Source organism: Gavia stellata, chromosome 11 (assembly GCF_030936135.1).
Source record: "Gavia stellata isolate bGavSte3 chromosome 11, bGavSte3.hap2, whole genome shotgun sequence".
NCBI lineage: Eukaryota > Metazoa > Chordata > Aves > Gaviiformes > Gaviidae > Gavia > Gavia stellata.
The window spans coordinates 19,737,250-19,754,752 of record NC_082604.1 but is presented as its reverse complement, the minus strand read 5'-3'; the positions used below and the strand labels follow the sequence as shown (position 1 = coordinate 19,754,752).

The window sequence follows — 17,503 nt, the reverse complement described above, 5'->3', positions numbered from 1 at the left end:
GGTCTCAGCATCCAGCTGGTGCTGAAGCAGATGCTCCACCAGACAGCCCTGCAGGCAGGAGATGGCCACAGGGTATAAGCTTCAGTTGTTTTAAACTGGAAGTGGAAAACATGGAAAGCTAACCAGAGCACTCTCCTGCTCCCCTTCTGAAGGGCTCCCAGCCCTATCGCGGTCAGCTCCGAGGGGAACTGCTCAGTCTCCTACAAGGAATGCCACCCACCCCCTTTCACACAGGAGACTTCAGTGCAACTAGGAAAGGTGAACCAAGGAGGGCTGCTCAGCAAGAACAGCCTTTGTAATCGTCTACCAGAGGATGCCTTTGCTGCTCTTGACCCAACAGGACTATCCCAGGGCCACAGGCACAGCAAATGAAACCAGGAGCACCATGGGCCAGGGGAAGGATCTCCCCTGTGCAGCCTACAAGGCTGATAAGCCAGAGATGGACGTCTCTACCAATACCCCCAAGACGCAGAGCCCCAGTCTGCTTCAGGCATCAGCAGGACCGATGTCCCTTCCCCTCCCGCCCTGGAGGGCGGCAGACTACGTAGGGGGAGCTCGCCTGGCCTGCACCTACTTGCTGGAGGAGAACTTGGGTCACTGGGGCTTTGCCATTCCAGCCCACCCAAAGGTCCAAGGCAAGGAAAGGAAAATGGTGAGGAAAAGGGTGAGGAAAAAGGAGGAAGGGGAGTCACATCTTGGGATAAGTGTAAGCTTCCACCACACCACAGAAAAACTACTTGGACTAGGTTCTCCGCAGCTGCCCTGGGGGAAAGGCACTGAGCCAGCTTTGTGTGAGGACAGAGCTGTTTCTGAGTGACCTAGTGCGCAGCTGGGCCACCCTCCTCTCCCCCCGACACCTCTGGGGTAACCGAGCTCCATGGTCAATGCAGTCCCCAGGGAGGACGCATGTGGCAGCTTCCAGGAGTCAGAAGTGCAAGGGGGACAGTCCAGCCCCATGGCCCAGCCCCTCCCCTGCCATTACTGTGCATTGATTGTCTAGCCAAACCAGGCTACAGTCTTCAGTTTAAAAAGGGGACCCCCGGCCTCCCTGCTCTGGAGGAGCTTCAGTCACAGAAGCGCTTGCGGGGCACCGTCCGAGCTCGGTTCGAGCGGCGAATCTCCTGCTTGGCGTCGCGGCATCGCTGGCAGATGAAAACCTCAGGCACGTTGGATTTGCGGATCTTGGCACAAGAGAGGTGGATCCAGGTAGCGCATTCGTTACATTCGATCATGGGCCTCCCCGCAAAGGGCTTCAGGCAGAAGCAGGTGATCAGATCCCAGGCATCGTCATCTGGTCAGGGAGAGAGACACTGGTCAGAAACCACCTCACCAGCTGCAGGTCTGGCTGTGGCCAGACTAGCCAGTTCCACTGGTGTTAAATGGGACAGCCCCCCACTCACCTTCTGCTTTGGTGTTGGGAGCTGCTGCAAATTCAACTGCTAAAATTGCAAAGGGGTGGGTGGGTGGGGGGTGGAGAGAGAGAAAAAAATAAAGACCAGATGAGCAAGGCACCCCTGCACCCCACTTCAGACACGTTTCAGGTCTGTACCACTCGCTCTGCAGAACAGAGCTGCCAAAGGGCAGGCCAGCTCCCAGCCCTCTGCTCTTCAGTCCTCCCAGGTCCCGAAGGTACTCCCCTTACTGGGAGAGGCTTGGGCCATCGACAAGCCCTCCCTGCAGATAGCATGGGTGGCTGCAGCTGAGGGAGGGACAATATTCAGCACTGGCCGCAGCACAACAGGGCCCTCCGCGCTCCCTCGGACACTCACCACTAAGCTGGGAGCTCCCTCTGCTTGCATCTTCCCCTTCGCTTTGGTCCAAGGTACTACAAGAACCGGGGCTTTTCCTCCCTCCAGAGCAGGGCTCGTGCTCCTTTAGCTGAGGATCACCTCCCGCTGGCTTCCCAGCCCCCTGTGCTCCATGCATCCAGTCCTTCTCCTCCTTCATCAGCTCCTCCAGGAGGGAGTTGGGCTGGGGGTCCCCAGCTGGGTTGAGGGAAGGCTCCAAGAGCTGGTCTTTCACGTGAGGCACCTGTCCCTCCAGCACAGCCAGCTCCTTCACCCCGTCCTGCTCTGCCCCAAAGCCCTTCCCAGCGCTCAGCGGCACCCTCTTCTCCACCTCCTGCTCCAAAATGAGTTTCTTTGCTGGTGGTTTCTTCCGTTTGGTTTGCTGGGGCCGGACATCATAGAAGCCGGTGGGGAAGGCAGAGCAGCTCACGAGAAGGCTGTTGTCCACAGCCCCCTGGGCCACAGCATTCCTGCTCCTCCCGTCATCCGTCAGGACGTGGCAGTCGGAGGAGTGGGACGAGGCCCAGCTATCGCTGTCCTGAGTGCTCCCCGTGCTGTTCTGGGGACTCATACTGCCTCCGTGGGTCCAGGGCTCATTCTGTAAGAGGGGAAGATGCAGGACTAGCGTGGGACACCACAGCGCAGACATTCAGGGTGAGGAGGAAGGGGCTGGGGATGGAGAACGACTCTCCAGGAGAGGAATTAGGAGCTGGGTCTGCACCCAGCCTTTCTTGCAGAGGAACACCCCGCAAGCCCACTTACCTCTTCAGGGTAAGGGATGTAGCCTGCGTAGGCCAAAACGAAGGTGCAGAACTGGTTGAAGTCCTCCACGGTTCTCTGTCGCTTCTGCAACGGCTGCAACAAACGCCTCACGTTGATTAAACATCCCGGACACCCCTACCTGAGCCGAGTACCACAACCGACCCCGGCAGGCAGCCCTGGACTGCCAGGCAGTTATACAAGCACGTAATAATTTAGGTCGCCCGAACATCCATCCTTCCCGTAACCCATCTGCATCATCTGGCTCGAGAGATGCGGCCCTTCCCTTTAAAACCCAGATCACGGGACACACACACACACACAATGACGACACGACAGGACACCCAGAAAGCACAGCAGCCGCCCGGCAGAGCGTGAGTCACAGGCTCGGGAGCCCCGGAGCCGGGGACGCCCGCTACCCCCCCCCCCCCGCCGGCTGACTCAAGGCCAGAGGGAGAAGGCACCGGGGCTGGGAGGGCGCCCGGCGACTTGGGCTTCCCCGGCTGCTCCCGGGTCAGCCGGAAGAGCCCGCCGCCGCTCGGGGCAAGGTCCCGGGGACGGAGCGCCGGGGACCCGCGGCCCGGCAGTGCGGCACCGCCGGGAAGGGCCGGCAGCCCGCGGCAGCGCCGGCGCCCCCCGAGCGGAGGGGCAGACCCCCCTCCCCCTGCAGGCTCCGGGGACCGAGGGGAGGCCCTGGGGCCGGGCTGCACGGCTCCCCCCGCGGGAAGGCGGCCGCGGCCCCGCCGGGGAGGGGCAGGCCGGGGAGGGGGTGGCCGCCCCGCCGCCGCCCGTCCCCGCGCCGGGCACCTGATGGCTCCCAAGATGGCGCCGCGCTCCCGGTCCTGCCCCGACCGGCCGCGGGGGGGGATGGGGGGGGGCGACCCCACCCCCGCACGCGGACACCCCCTGCACGAGCGGCACCCGCGCCGGCACCGCCGCGGGACCCCCCCCCATCCCCGGAACGGGCACACGACAGCCCCCCCCCCCCCCCGTTCACACGCACCCCCGCAGCCCCCAGCCCCGGGCCCGCCCCGGCAGGCACACGGCGCGGCACAACCCGGCCACGCAGGTCCCCGGCCACGCCGCCGCACCCCCCCCGCACCCCGCGTGCCGCCGCACCCCCCCCCGCGCCCCCCCCCCCCGCCCGCGGAACCTTCCCCCGCCCGCGCCCACAGCCGCCCCCCGAGGGCTCCTCGCGCGCGCACGCACACACACACACATAGACCCCCCCCGCGCGCGCACACCGAGCCGCTGCCCCCCCCCCCCCCCCCCCCAGCCCTCCCAAGCCTCCCGCAGGAACACCCCCCCGCACAGAGCGCCCTCCCGCAAAGCCCTCCTCGGCACACGACCCCCCCCCCCGCGCGCGCACACACACAGAGGACCCCCCGCCTCCCCCCCGCGCGCACACACAGAGGACCCCCCGCAACTCCCCCCCCCCCGCACACACACACACGACCCCCCCGCCCCAGCGCACACACACACCCACGACTTCCCCGGCGTAAAACCACGCGACCCCCCCCCCCCCCCCCGCACACAGAGGCAGGAGCCCGCCGCCCCCCGCACACCCGCCCCCCCGCCTCTTCCCGGCGGGCACCCCCGCATCCCGCGGTGGCCCCGCGCACAGAGACAGCAGCCGCCGCCCGGGGAGCCCCCGCTGCCTCCCGTCCCACCGCCCCGCTCACCTCCTCGGGCACGGGGGATCCGGGGCTGGGCACGGGGCTGCTCCCCGCCGAGCGCGGCCCGCCGCGGGGGAAGGGTCCTCCGGGGGCAGTGGCCCCGCGCCCCTCACCTGCCGCCTCCCCGCCGGCGCTCATGCCGCCCGCCCGCCCTGCCCTGCCCTGCCCTGCCCGGTGCGGTGGGTGCCCGCCGCCGGTCGGAGCGAGGCTCGAGCGCCGCCCCGGCCGCAGGGGCGGGACCACCTGGTGGCGGGGAAGGCGGGGGCGGGGCCTCGCGCCGGCCGCCCCGGTGGGAGTGGGGCGGGGGGGGGGGGGGGGGTCCGCCTCTACCGGCGCAGGGCGGGGGCCGTGGAGAGGGCCGGCCCGCGCCCTGCCTCGCGCAGCCCCGGGGCGCCCACCGGCACCGGGGCACCGCCGTGCACCGGGCCTGGCCACGCCCGCGCCCCCCGCCGCTGCCCCATCACCCCCCCTCGGGACCCCCGCAGGGTCCCGTCCTTCGCCCCCCCCCCCCTTCCCGGGGCTGCCAGGGGCCCCCCTGCTCTGCCCCCTCCTCCCGCCCACCCTCAGCCCCGGTTTCTCGCAGCCCCCAAACCACAACCGGATCCAGGCACCCGACGCCCAACCCCGGCCTCGCCCCGGCTCCGTCCCCCGCGGGCCCCGGGAGCCCGTTGGGACAACGGCACAGCCCCACACAACCCACCCCGGGCGCCAGTCCCCCCCAGCACCGCAGAGGAGCCATTTAATTGGGTGAGCCCCATCCACAAAGCATCTCCCCCGAGCAGACTTGTGCTCCGGGCCGCAGAAGGACACCACCCCCCCCCCCCCCAATTCAAGCCCCGCAGCCCCCCAAGGAAAGGAGAGCGCTGCACCCACTGCGTCCTGGGTTTATTTACACTGCAACCTCGGTGCAGGCGGGCAGGGAGGGGTGCCGAGCAGCCCACCCCAGGGCCGGTGTGAAAGGAAAGGCAGGCAGCGAGGCGAGGCGGTACCGGCAGCAGCAGCAGCGGGACAGGAGCGGGGAGCGGAGCCCAGGCAGAGCGGGGCTCTGGCTCCCCCAGCACTACGAAGGCAAGCCCCGGGGGGAGGACAGGCCAAGCGAGCCCCGGCTTCCAGGGCTGGGGGAAGAGGCAGGGGTCACTTTTAGCAGCAAAGGCCTCATTTCCCTCCAGGGCGGCAGAGGGGATGGTGGCATGTCATGGAGCCGGACTAGTGTTCAGCCAGTTAAACAAAAAAAAAAAAAAAAAGAAAGAAAAAGGCAGAGGGAGAAGCGAAGAACCATGGAGAACAGCTCCTCTCCGGCCCTCCAGAGCACGGAGTTAAACTGGGGGTGTCAGGATGCGACACCTCCTTCCCTCCTCTCGGCAGAGCAGCAGCTCCAGGCACAGCCTTTCCAGTGTGCCCAGCACCAGGCGCAGCCCTGGCCAGCAGCAGAGCCCCCGGCGTGCCCCCAGCCACACGCAGCACCGGGCTCCCGCTCCCTCGCTGTCCTTCCGCCCGGCCCCAGGAGGGGAGAGCAGTTCAGGTGGCAGTTTGATGGCATGGCTGACGGTCCATGCGGGCAGCAGCGTCCTCAGCGCTCTGCCAGGCACAGTTGGGATGGATGCCGAGGTGGCCGAGCTTCACGCTCCAGCCCCCGGCGCAGTCCGGCTCCCATGTCCCTTATAGGAAACCCTCCTTCCGGAACTGCTCCTTCAGGATGTCTCTGTACTGATCGAAGCCACCCTCGATGCGGGTCACGGTGGCGTTCTCGCACACCCACAGCTCCTGGCACACTAGGCGGATGAAGCGCTCGTCGTGGGACACCAGAATTACACCACCCTGCCAACACACAAAGGGGGAAAAAAGGGAACTTAGTGGAGCACAACCCAGGGCCCAGCACTGGTGGCATGGAGATACCACACCACTGTCCAGCCTGTGCCCAGGACTTCAGGTTTCCATATGCTCCAGGGAAAACTGAGCAGTATTTCACTGGCAGGGACCTAATCCCAGCCTTTCATAGAATCACAGAATTGTTTATGTTGGAAAAGACCTTTAAGATCACCAAGTCCAACCATAAACCTAACCCTGCTAAGTCCACCACTAAACCATGTCCCTAAGCACCTCATCCACACGTCTTTTAAATACCTCCAGGGATGGTGACTCAACCACTTCCCTGGGCAGCCTGTTCCAATGTCTCACAACCCTTTTGGTGAATAAGTTTTTCCTAATATCCAATCTAAACCTCCTCTGGTGCAACTGGAGGCTGCTTCCTCTTGTCCTATCACCTGTCACTTGGGAAAAGAGACTGACATGCACCTCTCTGCAACCCCCTTTCAGGTAATTATAGAGAGCGATGAGGTCTCCCCTCAGTTTTCTCTTCTCCAGACTGAACAACCCCAGTTCCCTCAGCCGCTCCTCATCAGACTTGTGCTCCAGACCCCTCAGCAGCTTCGTCGCCCTACTCTGGACACGCTCCAGCACCTCAATGTCCTTCTTGTAGGGAGGGGCCCAAAACTGAACACAGGATTCGAGGTGCGGCCTCACCAGTGCCGAGTACAGGGGCACAATGACCTCCCTGCTCCTGCTGGCCACACTATTTCTGATACAGGCCAGGATGCCGTTGGCCTTCTTGGCCACCTGGGCACATGGCCGGCTCATATTCAGCCGGCTGTCAATCAACACCCCCAGGTCCTTTTCCGCCAGGCAGCTTTCCAGCCACTCGTCCCCAAGCCTGTAGCATTGCATGGGGTTGTTGTGACCCAAGTGCAGGACCCGGCACTTGGCCTTGTTGAACCTCATACAATTGGCCTCGGCCCATCGATCCAGCCTGTCCAGATCCCTCTGCAGAGCCCTCCTACCCTCGAGCTGATCCAACACTCCCGCCCAACTTGGTGTCCTCTGCAAACCTGCTGAGGGAGCACTCGATACCCTCATCCAGATCATCGATAAAGATACTAAACAAAACTGGCCCCGATTCTGAGCCCTGGGGAACACCGCTTTCCTTTCTTCAGGGGGACTGGCAGATCACGTACGAAGAAGGCACATGCAGCAGCAATATATTTAGCCTCCTCTCTTGGAAGGCAAGTGCAGGGTTTGTTACTGGCTCTCCAGGTCTCTGACAACTTCAAGGATGGAGACTCCAGGTGGAGTCAATGACAGTCAAAAGGTGGCTGGACCAAGCCCTGGGCAACCTCAGTTAAGCTCTTCTTTCACAGGAAAACTGCCCCAACTGAGCAACTATTAAACAGTAAGAACCAGGTTGATCACAGTGGTATCTGGAGGCTGAGATCAGCCATAAAATGTGCCTAAGGAAGATCCAAGTGGCCCCAAGGTAGGGCTGACTGCTGCAAGCACCACGTGGCAAGTCACGGGGTGTAGGTGACCAGTCAAGATGGGGGACAAGGTGCTCTCTGGTCTGCTGTTGCCTCTCTCAGCCACCCCTAGCCAAAGCCAGCAAGTAGAACAAACCACCAGGGTGGACAGCTAAGGCAGAAATGTGACTGACTTCCCAAATTCTGTCCTGGACTTGAAGCCACCACTGGTATTTGATCATCCACCTCTGGCTGAGATACCAAGTAACTTGAGCTGGCGGCTGCAGGCAGCATTAGACAAATGGGAGATCTTGCCAAGGGAACCTTACCCGGAACTTATTCAGTGCCTTTGCCAGTGCCTCTATGGTCTCCATGTCCAGGTGATTTGTTGGCTCATCCAGGATGTAGAAGTTCGGACTGGAAGAGAAGACAGCTCTGAGCATGCACTGGAACAGGCCTGGGCTGGGTCCGCACCCCGTCGCACTGCAGCGACCTCCACCAGACTGCTGCTTCAGTCACTTCGAGCCACAGCCATTGGCATGTGCCTGGCCCCAAGATCAGTGCTGCCCAGCTCCAGGGACACCTCTTATCCCCGCGAGCCCAAAACAGTAGGAGAAAGCCACGTGCCTCCTTCCACACAGTCCCCCCGGGGTGACAACCTCCCACCCCACAAAAGTCCCAACAACAAGGCTTCTGCAGGGCAGCGGAAAGACCCTAGATACCCGCCTTCCTCCCGGTGAAGGAGGCTCCAGGGATGGAGGCATGCAAAAATTAACAGCATCTAGGAGAAAATTACCAGGACATAGTCATCTGGGCAAAGGCCACGCGACTCTTCTGACCTCCAGACAGGCTGGCCACAGGACGCACGGCCAGCTCCCCCGAGACTCCGTAGCTCCCCAGCTGATGCCGGTACTCTTCCTCTGTCTTCCCTGCAGGAGCATGTCACAACACAGCTATGGCACACCGGGCTGCAGGGCTGGTGACTGACTCCAAGTGATGCTGCCTCCAATCCCCTGTCACTGCGTTAGGTAATGCCAAGGGGTGGTGAAGGGAGCCAGGGGTTTTGGCAGCTGGGAAAGGGGGAGCCGGTGCTCATTCTGTGCCCAGCAGGAAAGCGGGTCATCTGCCCCCAAAACCCGGCCACAGTGGAGCACCAGCCTGTGGTCTGCAGACTGCCAGCTACCCCCACTTCTCATGGCTGGTGTCCTGAACTTGGCTGGACGTGAGGAGTCAGCCAGAGCAGGCATGTCCCTTGAGCAGTGACGAGACAGAGCCTTCTGCCCAGGGCCACAGAACGAATCAGCGCTGCTCCATGCGTGGCAAAGGAGACCTCAATGACCCACATCTCCTGGGATCTCCAAAACTCACCTGGGAACTTTCTTGCCAGTAACTCTACAGCACTGATGTTCAAGTCCAGTTGATCCACATGGTGCTGGCTGAAATAACCGATCTTCAGGTTTCTGCAGAATGAAAAGAGAGATCGGGAGCTGGTACCAGGCTCTGCAACCACAGCACTCGCAGCTGCAGCTACAGGAAGGGGGGCATATGTGTGGGCATGCAGGACCCATCCGCGTCACCCAGGCAGCCATGACTCCAAAGCACGGCCCAGAAGCCCTCCGACTGCACCATTCCTCCCAGTCTCCCAGCCCTTCCTACCAGGTACCTGTGAGCATGTCTGATCCCTCTGACTGGTGCCAGCTCCCCCATTAAGATCTTTAGCATGGTCGACTTGCCAGCTCCGTTTTCCCCAACCTAGAGAAGCAGCAGCAGCATTGGAGAACGTGAAACCCATGAAGTTACTTCGGAGAGGGGGGCAGTGATCAGGGAATTTCAGCTCTCTTGGATGATCACGCAGCGGAGGGGGGCAGGATAAGGGTCTAACCAGTGGCTCTGGAAGCTGCATTTCTATCAACAACGAGCACCACAAGCAGCAGTGCTAGAAGATGTTCCCTCCCCAGCCCTCGAGCCTAAGGATTACCTGGTCCCAGCCTCATTTGCAAGCACATAGCGTCTCTCTGCTGCCCCATCCACTGTAGCAGGAGCCCCTCACTACATGCTGCTGTTGTCAGCTAACAAGGAGTTACAGAGAAGATGGACCCAGTCTCTTCTCAGAGGTGCCCAGTGAAAGGATGAAAGGCAACAGGCACAAGTCACAAATTCTAACTGGTATTAGGAAAAATGTTGCAATGTTCCTCAAAATGAGGATGATCAAATGCTGCAATGGGACCCAGAGGAATGAGAGAAATAGTCCTCTCTGGAGATATCCGGAATTCAACTGGACAAGCACATGAGCAACGTGACCTAACATCAAAGCTGGCCCTGCTTCGAGCAGGGACCTCCCAAGGTCCCTCGTAACCACCGTTATCCTGCAATCCCACGTACCACACAGATGCGGGACTCCAGATCAGCAGAGACGGAGAGGGAATGAAAGATGTAGTGACTTGGGTCGTAATAGAAGTCTACTTCATCTAGCTGCAGGATTGGGGGGGAGAACTTCTCAAAGCCATCGGGGAACCTGGGAAGGCAGGAAGAGGTGAGAGATGTCCAGGAACTCCAGAGACCCTGCTCCCAGCCCCCCAGAACAGTCTCTGCAACTCTCCAGGTGGCAAGGGAGTCTCCCTACCATGCAGGGCCTCTGGGAAGGATGGTTCCAAGAAGGGAACTGCAGCCTTAGCCCCAGGAGGGAACCCAGCCTGAATGCAGGGGCCTGTCTGGGCTCCCTGTCAGAGTAAGGTTGTCCTGCAGGAAGGGGTGGTTGTCCCAGCTGGGACAGGACCCAGGAGGAGCTCACATCAGAAAGGGAGCCAGGTGCCCTCCAAGCAAGGGCTCAGGGGACACTTACTTCATGATCACCTCAGACTCCTTGTCCACAGGTTTCAGCTCTGGCCTGCAAGAAGAGGAGATGCATAACCAAGGTGCCTTGCACTGGGGGGCTGTTCTCACACCAGAAGGTGTCAGCTCTGTGACATCTCATCCTAGCCAAAGCCTCTGGACCAGGGACAGAGCACCCAAAGCCCAAACCACCCCCGTATCTCCCAGGCACCTGGGAACCTCTGTTTCTTCCCATGAGCACTGCCCCCTCCCCACCTGCAGAGAGGAGCAGGGCAGGCACTCACAGCTTCTCCAACAGCTTGAGCTTGCTCTGCACTTGGGATGCCCGGTTGGCGTTGTAGCGAAAGCGATCAATGAAAACCTACAACAGAGAAATGCATCAGAGAGCTCCAGGTCCCCTTCAGCCCTAGCCACCCCACTCCGCTGCCAAACCTCCTGCAACAAGAGAGCCACATCCACGGAGAAAGGGACAAGGCTGGGAGAAGAGTGCCCCAGCAGTACTGGCTTCTCCCAGTACCTGGATGTGCTCGCGGTACTGCTGCTGGGCTTCGTATTCTCGCTGCTGGTTCTTCAGCCGCTCCTCCTTGATCTTCATGAAGTTCTCAAAGTCCCCACGGTATGTGTCCAGCCGCTGCGAGTGCAAGTGGATGATGTCCGTGGCCACCGCGTTCAGGAAGTTCCTGTCGTGGGACACCACGAGGATGGTCGACTGCCAGGTCTGGAGAAGACAGCAAGAGGGAGGCCTGAGCATCATCGAGCCAGTGTGCAGGGCTTGGTCCCACCACCCAGCAAGGCGAGACACCAGCCCAGAGGACATCTCCATCCCTCGCCCTCACTCTGTCCTGGGGCCTCCCGCCACCCCCTACCTGCAGGTAGGTCTCGAGCCACAAAATGGCCCTCACGTCCAGCATGTTCGTTGGCTCTGAGGGAAGGGAAAGAGGCACTGAGGTCAGGAGGGATGAGGACGGCTGGATTACACTTTTTTACACAGGAAAGGCTAGTGATCAGTACTGTGGAGGAAGAGACCTGACTAGGGACCTCCCCCCCGAGCTCAGGGGACAGCAGACATGTAGGGTGTGATGGGGTGTGGGCACAGGGGCCAAGGCTCAGCCAGGAACACTCCCCCCACTCCATATCGGTACCCAGACCCTGATGCCCAGCAGCAGCATCTCGCCCAGATGCAGGGTCACCCCCTGCGGTGAAGGGACTCCCCCCAGCGCAGGCTGGCAGCCAGGGCACGTCACAGGGACAGGCGAGGGAAAGGGACCGCTTGGGGCAGGACGACACGCAGACCACCCAGCTGGGGCACGGGGCAGAGCTCTGCTGAGTGCAGTGAAAGCGGCTGCCCAAGCAGACTTCCCCGCACCACCGCCAGCTCTGCCAGGGGAGTACTGACAGCTCTGCCAGTCCAGCCCTGTCACACAGGGCTATTTTGAGCAGGCAGCTAAAGGCCACGGTGCGTTCCCAACCCCAGCAAGAGCACAGGCAGGCCCAGCAGCGGTGTCAGAGGGGACTCGCAGTATCAACTTACCGTCCAGCAGAAGGAGATCTGGCCTAGGAAAAACAAGACATGGGTATCAGAAGCAAAAAGAGCACAGGGTCAGTGCAGAACGTGTTTCACCACACACGCAGCGCTGTGATGCCTCCAACGCTCCCCACCCCAAGAGCCTGAGTCGAGAGGACCCCCAGGCAGCACCCCTGCACCTCGCAGTACGGACAGCAAGGAGGCTTAACCCCATAGAATGAAGGCCTGGACACCAACCTGGCAAAGAGGGCTCTGGCTAAGGCCAGTCTCATTCTCCAGCCTCCGGAAAACTCTCTAAGGAGAGAAGAGGTTGCAGAGAGGGGTTACTGTTTAACACAGAACAACTCTGCGTTTGCCTGCCTGCCAGGCTCCCTGCTCCCCCGTGGCCCTTTCAGCTCTGCTGTCACCCAGAGACAGCTTGTCCCTGAGGAGATCTTGGGCACAGCACAAGATCCATGGTCCAGCAGGCAGGTGGCTTGGCACCCCCAGGGCAGGAAACCACATCGAATGGGCAGGAATAGACCCTCCCTCTCCCACAGGGCTCCCCTCCCTTAGAGCCACAGCAGTGCCTGGGGGCTCACTAGGAACAATGTCTCCCCAGACCCATTTCTGTCTCGATGCCCAGAGCTTGGAGACTTACTTGGTTGTCTGTTGTTGCATCTTTGCATTAAAGCCCAGCCCGGCAAGAATGACAGACGCCCTGGGGAGAAGGGGAGAGAACTGGAATCCAGCTACAGCATCCAATGGCAGAGTACAGTCCGAGGTCTCGGACCCACGGCCACCAAGGGGACTCTGCTGCATGGTTTAAAGCCATTCTGGCGCAGGAAAACTTCCCTGCACACTCAAGAGTGGCGTTTGGCTGGGAAATGCAGCCCAGCAGGGCACAGCATCCACATGAAGTCCCAGGCGATTTGCAAAAAGTTTTCAGCTCTTTGGCCAGGAAGAGAATCACTACTGCCAACATCCTAGAAATGTTCCCCAGACACCAGGAACCTGGGGAGGTCCAAGAGGAGGAACAGCAACAATGCAAACCATTTGGGGCAAAAAAAATCCCTCCAGCTTCAGGGCAAAGCTCGACTACTCCTAACCCAGCAGTGCTGTGACAGAAGAAGAGCCAAGAAGAGCAGTAGGGAGAGCTCCCTGTCCCCACATGCTGGATCCCAGGGCCGCAGCATCACCCTACCACGCCCCGCACCCCAAACCACTGCCCAGCTCTGGCCATGCCAACAGACATCGGTGCTCACGGGGCTGTCTCACCTTGCTGGGGCCTTGTCTGCCTCAATTTCCTCCAGCTTCGCATAGATCTCCGATAGCCTGGCGCCTTCTGTCCCTTCTCCCCTGGGGCAGGACAAAGAGGGGCATGTGGGACTGACCAGGATCAGGGTTTGAGTGCTGGGGGAGGCTGATCTCCCCAAGCAGGACTAAGGTGGGCCGGAGCCCTTCATTTCAAGGTAGAGACCTCAGAACGAGACCTCGTGGTCCAGCCATAGAAGGGCTGGAAACCCAGCGGCAACATCTCACCTGCCAGCATTAATCTTAGCTGTCAGATCCCTCTCTTCCCGCAGCAGGCTCTCACGAGTGGTGTCGCACTCCAGCACACTCTGCAGCGCCGGCGTCTCGTCCCCTGCCACCTCCTGCTCCACGTGGAGAATGCTGATGTGCGAGGGGATGCGCAGGCTCCGGCTGGCGATCATCTTCAGCAGCGTGGTCTTCCCCAGCCCGTTCCTGCCCACCAGCCCGTAGCGCCGTCCAAATGCCAGGTTCAGGTCTGCTCCTGCCAGTAGGACACTAAAGCAAGAGAACAGGCAGGTACCTGGTCAGACTGGCCCACGGAGAGGGAGATAACCGGCACCCACCTGCCCCCACCATACTTCAGGCTGTGCTGGAGCCAAGCAACTATCACAGACTTCTCCTGCCCAAAGCCAAGAAGGTCAGGTGCCCACCTTGCTTTCTGATCTTTCCCATACCCTCTGTAATTTCTCAACCACTCTCCAATCCAGTCTCAATTCCCGATGGTCCAAAACCCTAGCCAGGATCTGTCCCACCTCCCCACCTGCACTCACCGCTCACCGAAGGACACATCGAAGTTCTCAATGCGCACATCATACGACTTGTTCTTGCCTGATGACTCCATGCGCGTTTCCTTCTTGCTGGCAGCTTGGCTGGCAGATGCCTCCTCAAGGACCCTGTGGGCAGGCAGAAGACAGAGAAGGGGCCTCAACAGGAAAGCTCTGGTACAGCCAGATCCCAGACACGTTCAGCAGAACGGGACGGGGATGTTCGAGGTGCCCTCCATACTCACAGAGGGCCAGATGACTTCAGGGAATCCCGCTCCATCCTCTTGTCCTGCTTGGCTTTCAGCCTGGCTTCTGCCTTCTCCAGTTTCTTGGCATTCACCATCTGGGGCACAAACCAGAGAGTTTAAAGAAGAGAGAGCATCTTCAGCAAAAGCCCCAAAAGCCCAACTCCAGGAGAAAAGAGATCAATCGACCCCTCACACCTGGAAGGAAGGGAGGGAGGGCAGGAGGGAGGTAGGATGGGGGACCTGGGACAGACTCAAGTGCATTTTGACAAAGCTAATCAGGCCAGGAAGTCACTTCAGGAATGGCGTCCTAAATCAACTGCTCATACGCAACAGTTCTGCCTCGGCAAGGCAAAGGGTTTGGCTGACCCTAAGGTACGGCCAGTTTCTGTAGTTTGGGGACCTGGGTCAGCCAAATCACTTCAACAGCAGCACCCTGCTACCCCAGTGCCTCCTCCGCCACACCCTGCGCCCACCCTCGCCGTGGACCATGAGGTGTTTCCCTTCCCAATACGTTAAACTTTAGCCAGTTTGGAACAAGCTCAGCTTACGCAGTGGACCAATCATGACAGAGACAAAAAACATTTAATTAAACCTGAAGGCAAGAAGGAGCCAAGTGTTTTAATCTGGCCTCTGGTCTTGGCCAGGCTCTCAGCCCGCTCCAGCTTATTCCTGCGTCAAGTCAAATATTTGTGGCTGACCAAGAACACTCCTAGATATTTCTAGGCAACTCTACAGCCACCGGAGCACATTACAGACCTGCATGCTAGACTGAAGAGCGTCTTGTTACTGGAGCTGCGACCCCGTACCTACAGACAGATTGAGTCACTCTGTAAACTATACTGAGCTCCCTGAATCTCCCAGCAAGACATGTCCTCCAAAACTTGAGAGGCCTCCCGAGGCCTTCTCTGAATCGTCTCCAATTTTTCTTAAGATCCTTTTTGAGTTGCGGACATGAGAGCCAAAGTGAACCCAGCAGCAACAACTCCGGTGCCAAAACCAGCAACAGCTGCCAGCTTTCACTTAAGACTCCCATTCAGAGATGCGGGGATCACGTTTGGTCTCAGCCTCCAAGCGAGGGGTTCTCGTCCTCAACACGTTACCCCAGGAAGGGAGAGCTCTAAAAGAGACCAGCCTGGTAGAGAGACTGCCCATGCTGTACAGCTACCGCCGTCCGCACCTCACCCATACTCAAACTTTGGCACATCCAACGCAGAGGGCAAGCCAGGTTGCTCCTGAGCAGCTACGCATTTCATCGGTAAAGATGTTCCAACTTCCTCCAGGTCACGGAGCGTAACTGCTTCCAAACTTCTCAACTCCTGCTCTTATTTTTCAAACCATGACAACCCACAGCAATTTCTAAGGCTGGGCTTACAACCTCCCCGCAGCAGCTCTCTGGAAAACAGCTGCTCCCTGCTAACTTCTCATCTGTAACATCCAACATCTAACCATTAGCCAGGATTTTATCTCTCATTGAATACAGCAAGATGTCATCCCAGTACATCCTATTTTCTCAATCAAAGGCCTTGATGTAGAAGCCAAAGGTCCTTGTGAAAGTCAGAGAAGCTGCGCTCTGAGCACCACCACTGCCTCAACCACACTTTGAAAGTCATTAAGAAATTACAGCAAAATACATCTTGTCAAATTAATAAGCCGTTAACTCCTGTTGAGCCTCTTTACCAGACCAAGGTCAAGAGTTTCCCAAATTACAGCGAACCTGACAAGGAGGGGCAGTACCCCCTCCAGCTGTGTCCCTAACCAGGACAGCTGCCTGTCCCGGCTGCTCTCCGAGGTGGCCGGAGCAGGGCAGGGCACCTGCAGACCCGCGCATTAGTGGCTCCCACTGGGTCTGCTGGCTTACGAAGGAGGGCACAGCCCCCCACTTACCGAGGTCTGGCCTCTCTTCAGCAACAGCCCGGGAAGCAGGTCCACGCTGGCATCCGCTGCAACAAGATGGTTGGGTTGGTGAGCGCGTCCTCCAGGGAAGCTCCACCAAGTGCTGCCTTAACGGCTGCCCATGACCAGGCACAACTGTCCCCTCTCCTAATGGGATGCGGGGACCGAGGGTGGCTCCTCTCCTCCCACCCCAGCTTGCCCTGCGGGCAGCCAGGTGCCACTGGCCACAGCTCGGCAGCAGACAGAGAAAGACGGGTGCACCTGTGAGGGGGAGCCCGAGGCACACAGGGCAGGGGGGAACCGCTCCCCCAAGGTCAGGCGAGCGCACGCCCGAGGCCCTGAGCCCGTCCTTGCTGCCAGCACCCCGACAGCAAGAAGGGCGCTGCGGGGGGGACACGACGCGTGGCTGGGGGTCTCTGGCGGGTGCCACTCACCATACCCGTCGGTGATCTGGGAGAGCTGGATGGGGGCGTCCAGCAGCACCTGGCTGCAGCGCTGGGCCCGGCCCTCGTCCCTGCGGCAGAGGAGGAAGAGGAGGAGGGTGAGGAGGGCGTGAGGGCGGGCGGGGGCCGGGGCGGGGGCGACCCTTACAGCTGCAGGGTGTTGAAGAGGCGCTGGCAGATCTCCCGGATGGCGCCGTCGTCCTTGGCGTCCTGCGACACCTCCCGCAGCAGCTCCCCCACCGCCTCCACCAGCTCGTCCACCGACTCGAAGTCCGCCCCGCTGCCGTGCAGGATCCCTGCGGGCACACGGCGCCGGCGCTGCACTCCCCTCCGCTCGCGCGCTGTCGCGACGGCCGGCCGCGTATCGCGATGCGGCCGACAGGTGGCACCCGCCCGCTCCCGCCACCCCGCCCCTCCTCCTCGGCCGCCGGCCGCGACTCGGGCGCGGCCGCCTGTCGCGACAGCGGGGAGGTGTCGCGACATGCGGCGGGGCGGGAGGCCGAGCCGCGGGGAGGCGCGCACCGCTCACCCGTCACGTAAGCGAACACCTCGCTGTCCAGGTCGGGGAACTCGCTGCGGAGGATGTCGGCGCACGACGCCATGGCAGAGCCGGAGCGGGGCCCGGCCGCGGTGCGGCCCGGTGCCGCCGCCGCCGCCGCACGGAGCCCGGCACCGCGGCAGAGGCGGAAGGGACGGCGCGGGCGCGGGGGCTGCCGGGAAGGAGGCGGGCGGCCGCCATGCGCGCGGGGACCTCCGGGAAGTGGAGTCCGGGGCGGCGCGCGCCTGCGCGCGCGGCCAGGGGGCGCCCCCCGCTACCACGTGCAGCCGCCCTGCGGAGCGCCGGTACCGGGGCCGGTGCCACCGCCGGCGGGACGAGCGGCCCCTCGGCACTGAGCGGGCGGGGAAAGCCGCCCGGGACGGACACAGACGCGGGTTAAAGGCAGAGGGTGTTGAGCCAAGGGCCAGTTACAGCTGCTGCAGCAGCTGCTTCTA

At 61.1% G+C, this 17,503-nt stretch overlaps 2 protein-coding genes across 3 annotated transcripts; both read right to left on the bottom strand.

Moving 5' to 3' along the window:
* Window positions 1-661: 661 nt before the first annotated feature.
* On the bottom strand, window positions 662-4,360 carry LOC132317703 (PHD finger protein 13-like). Its single transcript, XM_059822738.1, has 6 exons — window positions 4,336-4,360; window positions 4,229-4,305; window positions 2,550-2,642; window positions 1,770-2,385; window positions 1,401-1,439; window positions 662-1,291 (listed from the first exon to the last, which is right to left on the bottom strand). Exons 1-6 carry the CDS (start codon window positions 4,358-4,360, stop codon window positions 1,065-1,067), a joined length of 1,077 nt encoding a protein of 358 aa, XP_059678721.1. The 3' UTR covers window positions 662-1,064.
* A 1,079-nt stretch (window positions 4,361-5,439) lies between these two features.
* On the bottom strand, window positions 5,440-17,112 carry ABCF3 (ATP binding cassette subfamily F member 3). 2 transcript variants are annotated; one of them, XM_059822508.1, is made up of 21 exons: window positions 17,040-17,112; window positions 16,659-16,806; window positions 16,498-16,581; window positions 16,059-16,104; window positions 14,172-14,269; window positions 13,933-14,055; window positions 13,391-13,657; window positions 13,127-13,207; window positions 12,510-12,569; window positions 12,107-12,163; window positions 11,876-11,898; window positions 11,211-11,266; window positions 10,862-11,062; window positions 10,629-10,705; window positions 10,355-10,399; window positions 9,895-10,027; window positions 9,176-9,264; window positions 8,881-8,972; window positions 8,309-8,441; window positions 7,842-7,929; window positions 5,440-6,040 (listed from the first exon to the last, which is right to left on the bottom strand). In XM_059822508.1, exons 1-21 carry the CDS (start codon window positions 17,110-17,112, stop codon window positions 5,882-5,884), a joined length of 2,133 nt encoding a protein of 710 aa, XP_059678491.1. In that variant the 3' UTR covers window positions 5,440-5,881. The 2 variants fall into 2 exon arrangements, with proteins under 2 accessions (XP_059678491.1, XP_059678490.1); XM_059822507.1 differs by having other exon boundaries at window positions 16,059-16,114; window positions 16,502-16,581.
* Window positions 17,113-17,503: the final 391 nt, after the last annotated feature.